Here is a 12,423-nt window from a genome sequence, read left to right as displayed (position 1 = left end):
ACCTGAGAGGGCATAAATTGAAATTGAGGAAAGACAGATGTGCGGAAGTTTGCCTTTTGCCAGCAGGTAGTTGGTTGGTGGAACAGCCTTCCAGCCTTTGTTGTGGAAGTTGATAGCCTAAATAAATTTAAGGCTGGGCTGGACAGGTATTTGGAACGAACGGAGGGAGTGAAATGGGAGAGGGTTTTTTTTTTTTTTTTTTGGCTGATGCTGCATAAGCTTGCTTTCTTGCATCATGTGCCTCTCTACTAATGGTAACCTTGGCCAGCTGTTCTTGTAATGGTTCCTGTCTACTGAAACTGCTTCCATAGTGCTGAGATGACATTGCACGACACATTAAGTCAACATTCCACCTCCTCATGCAACTATCCGGCTCCCTATCTTAAAGAATTATCTAAATGACGATGACTTGCCATCCTGAGTACTGGGAATGTGGCATGTTGACTTAATTTGAGAAAGCCAAAAAATGGGAATGAAGTGATGTGGTTGTAACCTGTGTTTTTATAGACAAGAATAATCTATATAATGTGCAGGCTCTGTAAAGATGGTAGATTGATTTCTATTGGGTACATGGAATTTTCATGCCAGGATGCCTATTATATCAAATATTCACCTTCACTGACATTTGTGAAAAACATTTTGTCGTAAAAAATATTAATATTGTAGTGCAGTGTAGTTACAATGCACAGGATTTTTCAGCCTATTCTAAAAACAGTGAATTGCACAATGTGTGTAGAGTGCTCCCAGTCATTTTTTGATGGGCCTTTCTGAGGGATATTCAGAGAGGGCACTTCATTATCAGGAGGTTCAACTGTGCTTACTAAATTTATTTTTAGCAATGCCATAACATTCACATATGTTCAATGGACTGCCTCTTAACTGTCTCATTTATCTACCCTATTACTAGGAATCTGGTTCTTATAGTCTTAGTTCAGTCACTTCAAATTTACTCAATTGCCATAAAATAATTATACTGATTAACTGCTCCTCACTTAACCAACTCCCCCTCTCTCTGAGAGCCCACTCTTCTTTATAGTTTGGCGACTTAAAATTTACCCAATCATCATAAAATAATTAGCATTAGCACATGATGCAAGAAAGCAAGCTTATATAGCACTGCCAAAAAAAAAAAAAAAAAAAAAAAAAAAAATACACCCCCTTCTCATTTCATTCATCAACTCGCTCCAAATGTTTGTCTAGTTCTGCCTTCAATTTGTTTAAGCTATCAACTTCTACAACAACAGATAGAAGTTTGTTCCAGTAATCAACCACCCGCTGGCTAAAGGCAAACTTCCGCACATCTATCCTACAACTGTCTTTCATCAATATGAATTTATGCGCCCTCAGGCAATTATTCTGAGCAAGAGGAAGAATCCCATCAGCATTGAGCATGCTGGGCACTTCCGTAGCCAGGTGCAGCAGTGCGTAGCACATGCTTCTTGATTAGACTGGGGTTCGACCCCCGTGACCACCAAATACGGAGGAAGTGGAAAGGTCGGGGAATGACCACCGCATATCCCCAGAGCAATATGGCCTTAGTTGCTAATGCTCCTAAAAGCCAAAAATAACAATAACAATTCAGAATGCTCAAACCAACCATTCAAGGCTTCATACACCTCAATCAGATCACTTCGCAAGTGCCTAGTCTGCAGACGCTGTAATTTGCAAAATTTAAGCCTTTCTTCATAAGGGCAACCCTTTCTTGCATTCACTAACTCACTAATCTTGTTGCCCTTCTCTGTACTCATTCCAACAGCTCAACATCCTTCTTAAAATGAGGTCTCCAGACCTGTATACAATACTCAAGGTGTGGCCTGACCATTGCCTTATACAAGGGGATAATCACCTCCTTATCCCTGTTAGAAAAATTCCTGTATATCATTAACAAGACACCATGAGCTACTCTTGCAGACCGTCTGCACTGCTCAGAAAATTTCATATCTACCTGCACAATTACCCCCAGGTCCTTTAAACTCTACCAGTGTCAGTGTAGTACCACACAGTTGATACGATACTCTGAAGTTACTGATTCCCATATGCAGTACTTTACATTTGTCAATGTTAAACTTCAGTTGCCACCTCTCAGCCCATCTGCTTAACTTTTCTAGATTCTGTTGCAGTAGCGTACTGTCATTAGTGTCATTAATAACCCTGCAGACCTTCGTATCATCTGCAAACTTGAACATTAAGCCTGATATACCATCATCAATATCATTAATGAATACCGAGAACAATGGACCCAGCACTGAACCCTGGGGGACTCCACTAATAACATTAGTCCACGAAGAGCAATGTCCACTGATTACCACTCTGTCTTCTCCCTCTAAACCATTCCTTTATCCATAGCAGCAATTTGCCTCCAATGCCACACTGCTAATTTGTGCAGCAGTCTTCCATGTGCAACAGTATCAAAAGCCTTTCTAAAATCTAAATATATGATATCAAAATTATTATTTGCATCCAGTTCTTTTGTGACTAAATCATAGTATCCAATCAAATTGGTCAGATAAGGCTTCCCCTTAAAAAACCCATGCTGTGTCCGACCTATAACTGAAGTCTTGTCTAGATGGTCCTGCAATGCTTCTTTAACGAGTGATTCCCCGGAACGCAGTAATAGTTACTTGTATAACCTTTTGAACCCCCTTTGGGAATTGGTGATACATTTGCAAACCTCCAGTCCATGGGGACCTCCCCTGAGTCCAAGGAAGCTCTCATAATTATGGCTATGGGTTTGTTTATGTCCTTTGCTGCCTCCTTTAATATAACTGACAGATTCCATCCACCACAGGTGACTTTCTTATGTTTATCTTCAAAATTTTCTCCCCCACTTTACTCTCAGTTATTACAAGATTATCTAGCTTACTGCCAGTGTTTAATACACCTCTGGCATTCCCCTCCCTGAATAACTCCTCCTGTGTGAATGTAGATGCAAAATATTCACTTAGTTTGTTAGCTACCTGAGCAGGATCATCAACAGTTGAACCATTGCTATCAAGTGGACCAATCTGATTCGTCCCCTTCCTTCTAGAGTTTACATAAGTAAAGAACTCATTGCTGTTTTTCTTTGCTTTGCCAAAGATTTCGTGTAATCTGCATTTGCCTGCCTAACCTCCTTTGTGACTTGGTTACAAACTAGCTTATATCTATCATAGGCGCCGACCGGGCTAGCCGAGTGGGTAAAGTACCTGCCCGGCAAACCAAAGGTCGCGGGTTCGATTCCCGCCTCGGGCTTGGATCAAAGTACTGCAAAAAAACCTTGGGAGGTGCAATATGGCCACAGAAGCCGATGCGCCAACAACTACCAAATCAATCAATCAATCAATCTATCATAGGCCTCTGTGAAACCTATTAATTTATATGTATCCCATGCATTTTTCTTCTCTTCATTTGAAGGCAAAAACCCTTCATTTTTCTTCTCTTCATTTGAAGGCAAAAATCCTTCATTTTTCTTCTCTGCCACATGTTCAATTAGTTAATCTGACATCCATTTAGGCCTAAATCTTGAAGAATATTTCTTAGTTGGTATGAAAAGCCTAGTAGCTTCCAAGATTATTTCTTGAATGCTTCCCATTTTGAGTTTGCTGTTGCTGACATCATCAGTTGGTCCCACCATATAGAATTTAAATACTGTCTCAGACCATCGTAGTCACCTTTACGAAAGCAAAAACCCTTCCCTTTACCCCGATGGTAGTTACCTCTTTGAGTAAATCCCAATTCAGCACACTATGATCACTGCCACCTAGTGGTTCCTTTATCTGCAGATTCTTAATGCATGAAGAATCACTACTGATAATTAAATCAAGAGTATTACTCCCTCTAGCTGCCTCCCGAACATGCTGCTGTAGAAAACAATCATCCAATAAATCCACAAAATCCTTGCTAGCGTGTGAGTGACCAACCCACAAATTCCAGTCAATCTCTGGGAAATTAAAATCCCTATTTTAAGACACTCTGATTTACTGGCCTACTCTATTTCGGTGGGACCAATTGCTCATTATACTCATCAGATTCATTAGACCTGCAACACACACCTACTCTCATTTTTCCTTTCCCAATGCTTATATCACACTAAACAGACTCAACATTGCACTGTTCACCAACACCAATTGGATGCATTTCCTTAGATTTTGTGTTTCTTAACTAAAAGCATAACCCCTCCTCCCTTCCTGTGCTGTCTATCCTTTCTGTACACATTGTACTCCTCAAATTCCAATTCTGCACTGCTTATGTCTTTGGACACCACTTAGCTGATATCCCAACAATATGTCTTTGATGTCTTTACTAGCACTGCCAGCTCATCAAATTTATTAACTATATTCCTAGCATTGGTGTACCTGTTTCTACTCTTAGTTACCCTAACACAGCCCATGTATTTACTTGTTCCACTATGACTCCCAGCAGTCCTGGAAATCCTTATTGCCTTGCTTTCCACGCTGCTGCTCAATTGCATTTCAATAGAAGCAATGCAAGAATCACTTTCACCTCTGCCAGCAGCTACTGTTAATTTATTAGTCTGTGTATCCTCCCCAAGCTAGCAGTTTTCCGACCCACCTAACTCTGTCTCGATAGCATCAGCAAATATCCTTGCACCCTTTCTATTTATTTATAGAAAGGGTGCATCCCTACTTCTACAGGGATGGGATAAGTGTATCCCATCCCTGTAGAAGTAGTCTCTCCTGTTAACAAGCACAGACCAGGCTGAGAAAAATTTTACCCCTTGAGCCTTGCACAATCTCTCCGGAGCCAAATTGATTGACAAGGCTCTCATCATACACTCCCTCCTATCATGTCTGGGCAGAATTGCAGACACTTTCAAATTCAACAGTAACTCATGGCTTTTTTCAACGTTGACTTATACTTGTTAAGTAATTCTGCCGGTCTCCTACTCTTAATATCATTAGTGCCAATGTGTACAACAGTATCACCCTTTGTGCCCTTAAAAGATGATATTCTGCTCTACAATGTCATCAACCTTTGTCACTATCATTTATAGCCTGGTCCTGTTCCATTTATCCTTTTTGCACAATATGTTCCCCATTTTAATTTTAAAACTAATATAATTAAATACTTTTTCCACATGATAAAATTATAGTTTATTGAAACAGCAAAGTGAGAAATTTTTTACAAATTTCTTAAACCTGTATAGCATCCAAATAAACTAATGTGGCAATATTTCAGAATTCAGATACAAAATTCTGTTTTTGGGCCAGGAAAAGAAAGAACGCTATTATAAATTTTATGAAATGCTTAAAGCAAACTATGAGATATGGACCATCTAATGTGCCCAAAACACAAGCATTAGTTTAATAATAATAATAAAAAAGTCTTGCATCTAACTATGGCTAAACAGAGATCAACACAGTCATTTCATAATGGCATTCTCCCAATATTGATCTAACAAAATTTTTGATTAAACTTTCACCTAGTAAGTTACTTTCTTATGAATGTATAGCAATGATGTATTATTCCACTAAGTTCCTGTTGTTACTTCATGCATACACTCGAGTGGACATCTTCCTTCCCCACCCAACAGTCATCTAACATATCCTTTTCTATGCCACTTGACAGACCATGTGTTGGCATAGCTTTTTCAACCTTCTATTGTGTTCCCTTGTGATTTTATGCCAACTGATGATGTTTGTAGCAAAAACTACTGTAATAACTATTGGCAGTATTTTTAATTGTAATTATGTTACCAATTCCTTGATTCATCCATCTGATAAACAAGCGTTTGATAGTATGAACCAGAGCTGTAATGCTCAATATGTTCTACATTGAAATCAATATTTGTAAAATAATAAGAGAGAGTTTACCTCAATATAATATGTAGAACACTTCCCTATGATACTCTCCAGCAATTAAAACGAAAAATTTTCGTTTTAAAACAAAAAGCAATTAAAACGAAAAGCTCAAACAACATAGATACCACCTATCTTTATTTTGCAACTTCGAGTTTGAAGTTGCAAAATAAAGATAGGTGGTATCTATGTTGTTTGAGCCATGTGGCAGAGAAGGGCACTAGGTTTCACTTCCATACAAATTCTCTCTATTCAAAAGCAGTTTCAAATAGCTTCAATGGAGGTTATGTAGGGAAAATACAATATGTATTCTTACTATATTCTATAATACACTCCCTTTTCTCATGGCATTTCAAACTCATTGACAAAATTCCAAATTTGCACCAAATATACAAGGCAATTTTTTTTTTATTCATTCATCGATGCACATTATATGTATATATTTGTCTAATCCATGTAGCCTTAGAACTCAAAATTTAAAATACTCTAGGTACATATTTTTCATATAAACAAATAATCAATGACTACACCAAAAATGAATCAAGGTCTTACAATTTCTTCCTCTTCTCTGGAAGTCACAGAGAATGACTATTATGTTTGTACAGGATAGGGTATTAGTAGTATTAATATTAGTAATGGCCATATGATGCAAGGAAGCCTAAGGCTTATGCTTCACCAGTCAAAAAAGAAAGAAAAAAAGTAATATGATAGTAATAAAAAAAATTAAATAAAATAAATAATATTTTATTTAATTTTCCCAAACTGTCAGCCTCTCCACCCATGTAGGTAACTTATTCCAGTAATTTATAACTCACTGGCTAAAATAGAACTTCCTGCAATCCAGTCTATAAATCTTCCCCCATAACTTGAATTTAGCACCTAGTTCTAGAATCATTTATAACCGTGAAAATTTCATCCTCATTCATTTTACTTTGACTTCTCACAGCCTTAAACACCTCAACCAACTCTCCTCTTAAGTGCCTAGTTTCCAAGCTATGCAACCCACATATTCGAAGTCTTTCTTCATATGGATGCCCTTTTACCAATCTCACCAGGTGAGTTACCAGTCTTTGGACCCTTTCAAAAAGCTTGATGTGTGTTTTTTTTAGGTGTGGTCTCCATACTTAACCACAGTATTCCAAGTGTGGTCTAACAATAGCCTTGTATAATGGGATTATAACATCTTTATCTCTACTAGCAAATGTTTAATAAATCATCGATATGACACCATGAGCCTTCTTGCAACCTGTCTATAATGCTTGGAGAACTTCATGTCTGACCGTATTGTAACTCCCAAGTCCATTTCTTACACTACTGACTTTAGTTCAACTCTACCAAATGTATAAGTTATTTTGGGGTTACTGTTCCCCAGGTGTAGGACCTTGCACTTTGCTGGATTAAAGCAAAGCTTCCACTTATATGGAGTGTTAACTACAAATTTAATATAATTAAATAAGATACTTTTTCTATATGATAAAATTACAATTTATGGAAGTGGAAAAATGAGAAAAATTTTTACAAATTTTCTAAACTTGTATAATATCCAAATAAACTAATGTGGTAATATTTCAGAATTCATGTACAAAATTCTGTTTTTGGGGTAAGCAAGGAGTTCCATTATAAATTTTAATGAAATACTTAAAGAAAACTATGAGATATGCACCATCTAATATTTCCAAAACACAAGCATATTTTCATTAAAAAAAAATAATTTGGAATTCATGTTGACAACTTTAAAATGCACTATTTTAACCCCAAAAAATTTTCACAAAATTCCCACCCACAGAATTTCTACTTTTATGGAAATTCTGTGGGTACAGAAAAAAAAAAATTATGCCAGTGCAATACACGAAACAATTATTTCAGATTAAGGTCAGTTCATTAGCCTTATATGAACCGAAACCCTGTTGGTTATGCAAAAGTGCAAACTAGAAAGTTTTCAGAGAACTGTGCTCACAAAAATTTTAAAAAAAATCAGCAAAAAAATTCAAACTTGTTCATTTTTTGATGCCATCTATAATTTCAATCTGTTCTGAACAAAACTGTGAAAATCCATGCTCAATATTAAAAACACATTTTTAATTAATTTTTGAAAATTAAGACTCACTTTAGACTGTCAGATAGTGAAATTTTGTCCTTCAACCTATGCTTTGATTTCAGGAGAGCACATCACTAATCAGTGCTCGAAACCAATGTTAGTGTATCAGTTTCGAGCACTGATGTTAGTGAAATGCAAAGCATACATGTAAATACGAAGGAATTCAATGTCACAAATCCAGAAAACATTGCTGATTGGAGGAAAATGCACAGCAATAAATCGAAATTACTATCAATATTTTTTCATGACACATATCAATCAACATGTGTATACTTAATCATGAATTTTACTAAATGTGCAATAATTAACAGATATTTTGAATGTTTCGGAATTTTCTGAAACTAATTCAAAGAAACCATTTTAAACAACAATCATTAGTTGTTTCAGCTATATGGAGAGAGCAGATGAAGTACAAGTCACTATTAGCCATGCAGAGTTGATTCAACCTGTGCTAAAAATACAGGGTTAAGTTGGTATTCCCCCCCCAAAAAAAACATTGAACTTTTTTTTGTGTGTGAGCTTCTTTTATTAAAAAAAAAATAAATAAAATGCTTACCTCTTCATCATTGCCAAATGCAAGATAAAAGGAACGTTTTGGTTTAAAATCCTTTTCCAGGAGAAATTCCAGTGCTTCAAGAAGTCCCTAAGGAAACAAAGAAATTGTTTAAACAATTTCAATTTAAAATCTTATCATTTAAGCATAATGTTCTGCTATACATAAATACACATAATATATGCTTAAGTACTATATATTTTATTTATATAAATATATACGCACACCATAAGGGAAAATGAAATATAAAGTATGACACCTAATCATTAAAATGATAAGCTGTCATTACTTAAGTTTCATCACACACTAATATGCATAACAGTGGCTAAACCAGTTTAAAATACATTTTAACTAATTACTGAGTAAAAGAGATGAATGTAATGCAAAAAAAGAAACAGAAAAGGCTGTTTCTTACAATGTTATATTTTTCAGCAGTATGCCAATGATTACACTGGATCCATTTTATTGCATGAACCATAGTTGCAGTCAATAATATTCTTCTCCTAAATTTATCTCATACATGGTATGAACTGTGGGAAGATCAGGGTAATACAAACAGCTCTTTTTAATTGGGCAGATAGTAGAATAGCCTCTGCTGGAAAACACAGAAAGTTAAAAACTGATAAAACAGATCAGAGCTGGCTATAGTTCTGGGGTAATGTACATGAACACAAATTTTGCACATTGAGCATTTTGCCTAATGCTTCCACCAAAAGTGCACAGCCCACTTATAACTGTGACACTAATATATTAGCTACCAGTACATTAGCTAATATACTGGTATATCATGCAGATTAGCTGCTGTAAACAGTTACAGTGAAAATGTAAAATCCTATGCCCACCTTGGGGATATATCAGAGTATAAAAAGAAAAAATTTTATTTTGACATGACTGAATATTTGAACACACTGTACAGTAATTTTAAAAACATATCCACTGGTATTGTATAAATAGTCACATTTGAAGATGAACTAATAAAAACAAAGATACCAGCAAATCCTTGATTTATTGCCATCTTGTGTGTGCACTTCTTTGTACACTGTATAAGGAAATTTGGAAAATGAAACAGTTATTCTCCATTTGTTTAAATTTCAGTTCATGAGAATCTCTCAAGAATCCACATGAAACTATTAAACTGCTGGAACTATAAATGAATTGCATGAATAATTAGAAAAATTAGTTAATTAGACCAAGATCATTAGCCTCCAAACTTTCCAATCCACCCTCTGGAATATCTAAAAAAAGAAAGAAATTAGTTAATAATTACTCAGACAATAAATACACACCATTACAATATGTTTAGCATCAATGGTTCCCCTGCCATATATGTAGCCATCTTGTATGACACCTCCAAAAGGTGGAACTTTCCATCTTGAAGATTCAGCAGGTACAACATCTAGATGTCCAGCCAGAAGGTATGGTTTAAGAGATAAGTCACTTCCCTGTATACTATACAGCAGACTAAGATCATTTATTATTTCAAATGTAACCAGTGAAGATGAGTGAATCTTTGGAAAACCTATATATCAAAAAAATATTTATAAGACTTGTTTTAATAAATTGTATGGCAATTCATATTTCTGTATTTTGTTTTGTAATTTCTATTAGTTGGTTAAGTAAAAGCAAGGTTATGTTCATTTGATTATAAATTCATGATGGATACCATAAAATCCATCCACTGGTATCCATCATGAACATAAATACACAAGAATTTATTAACAAGTTATTATGCCTCCTTGAAGACCAAATTAGATATAGATGCTAGCAGATAACATTACTGCAGCAACAAAGTTCAGCCAGATAATTAACATGATATTTATTTTGCAATTAACACCTTAAGTCTCAAATATTTCTCTCTTTTAATAGGTTCTTGATGTGCTACAAAATGCAGACAGGTTGAATGACATGCATTCTTTCTGAGCAGTATATGCAAAATTCCAATTGATTACTTAACGAATTTTTTTATAATCACAAACAGAGTATGCTTATAAGAAGAAAATATTTTGTGTTTTTATGTACTGAAGCAAATGAATATTATTAAATGAATGAGTGGTACTTACAAGATATCCCAAACTATACTCCCTAGTCATTTTGATGAATATGCATAAAAGAGAAGACATAATAAAATCTGATGAGGCATACAGGAAGGAAACCTATTTTTAAGAGTATGTAATCCTTCAATAAACCCCCTAGTTGTTAATAATTAAGCTAAACTAATCATTACATTAGGTTATATTATTTTATCATTAAAGTAATAGTAATTAATTACTATTAGTTTAATCATAATTAACCTAAACATTAAGTTTTTTTTTTTTTAAATAGAAATATTAACTGTTGATGATCCTGCTAAGGTTGCAGACAAATGGAATGGGTATTTTGAATATACATTCACACATGAGAAATTTAAGGATGGGGATGGATGCCAGAAGTGAATCAAATTCTGGCGGGAAGCCGGATGATTTTGTGATAACTGAGGAGAAAGTGGAGAAGAAATTGTTGAAGCTAAATGTAAAAAAGGCAGCTGGTGTGGATGGGATCTATCCAGTTACATTACAGAAAGCGGCAAAATAGGTAAGCAAACCTTTAGTCATGATTATGAATGCATATCTGGATTCAGGAGAGGTACTCGTGGACTGGAGATGTGCAAAATGTATCCCCATATCACAAGGGGGATCAAAGGGAGATGAGAGTAATTACAGACCTGTTAGCTTGACTTCTGTTCCAGGGAAAATGATGGAAAGATATAATGTATGATCATCTTAATAGGCAATTATACTGCAGCCAAAGCATGACTTTGTTAAAGGGTGATCTTGTCTTACCAAGCTGATTTGATATTCTGACACAATAAGAAAGAAACTGGATGCAAAAAATAATTTTGACATTGTACACTTAGATTTCAGAAAAGCTTTTTATACTTGCACATAAGAGACTACTATATAAATTGGAGTAGTGTGGCATCAAGGGAGAGTTGCTGCTATGGACAAAGGAATGGTTGAGTGGGAAAAGACAAAGTGGTTATCAATTGGCACTGCTCTTCTTGGACTAATGCTATTAGTAGAGACCCCAGAGTTCAGTATTGGGCCCCTTATTGTTTTCTATATTTACAAATGATATTGATGAAGGCATATCAGGTTTAATGTGTAAGTCTGAAGATGATACAAGGTTGGTAGGGTAGTTAATCACAGTAATCAGGGTGTGCTACTGCAATAAGAGCTAGACAAATTAGGCAGATGGGCAGAAGTGGCAATTGAAGTTTAATATTGAAAAATGCAAGATACTTCATATTGGGAGCAGTAATCCCATATTAATGTATTAGCTGTGTGGTACCACACTCAGGGTATTTGAGCATGAAAACAGCCTAGCAGTAATTGTGCAGTCATATAAAGTTCTCTGAGCAGTGCTGACAGGACAACTCATGGCGTTATGTCAATAATATACAGGAATTTTGCCAGCAGGGATAAGGAGGTGATTATCCCATTGTATAATGCAATGGTTAGGCTGCTCCTTGAGTACCGCATACAGGAACGGAAGCCTCATTTTAGGAAGGGCATGGATCTGTTGGAATGGGTGCAGAGAAGGGCAATGAGCCTGGTGAAGTGAACAAAAGGGTGTTCTCACCAGTAAAGAGCTTCAGTTTTACAAATAGTGGCATCTGATGACTAGGCACTTATGAGGAGATGTGATTGAGGTGTTTAAGGCCTTCAATGGATTGAGTAAGTGCAACACTGATAGAATCCTCCTTCTTGCTCAGACTACAAACGTGTAGAGACAAATTCAAATTGAGGAAGGATAGTTGCAAGTGAGGTGGCATAAATTTGCAATTTATTGCAAGCCTAAGAAATCTTGGTTACAATATGTCTGTAAAAACACACTTCCTCTATTCCAGAAATGTGCTGCCAATTTGTTAACAAGGGGCTCAAACTCAAGAAGAATTTCAGCTAAGGTTCATTCTCACTTAAAATAATCTGTTATAT

At 35.7% G+C, this 12,423-nt stretch overlaps 1 protein-coding gene across 1 annotated transcript in view; it reads right to left on the bottom strand.

The window, feature by feature from the left end:
- LOC150090351 (N-fatty-acyl-amino acid synthase/hydrolase PM20D1-like) overlaps positions 1–12,423 on the bottom strand; it is a 107,734-nt gene that overhangs the window by 69,670 nt on the left and 25,641 nt on the right. Inside the window, exons 2-3 of the mRNA XM_090369083.1 lie at positions 9,736–9,968; positions 8,453–8,539 (exon numbers count right to left, since the gene is read on the bottom strand). Of these exons, the coding sequence (XP_090225209.1) occupies positions 8,453–8,539; positions 9,736–9,968 (320 nt within the window). The remainder of the gene's footprint in view (positions 1–8,452; positions 8,540–9,735; positions 9,969–12,423) is intronic.

The sequence above is a fragment of the Mastigoproctus giganteus genome, chromosome 2 (genome assembly GCF_048544385.1).
Source record: "Mastigoproctus giganteus isolate SK-2022 chromosome 2, ASM4854438v1, whole genome shotgun sequence".
Taxonomy (NCBI): Eukaryota; Metazoa; Arthropoda; class Arachnida; order Uropygi; family Thelyphonidae; genus Mastigoproctus; species Mastigoproctus giganteus.
The sequence above is the reverse complement of the archived record's forward strand: the minus strand, read 5'-3'. Positions and strand labels throughout refer to the sequence as shown.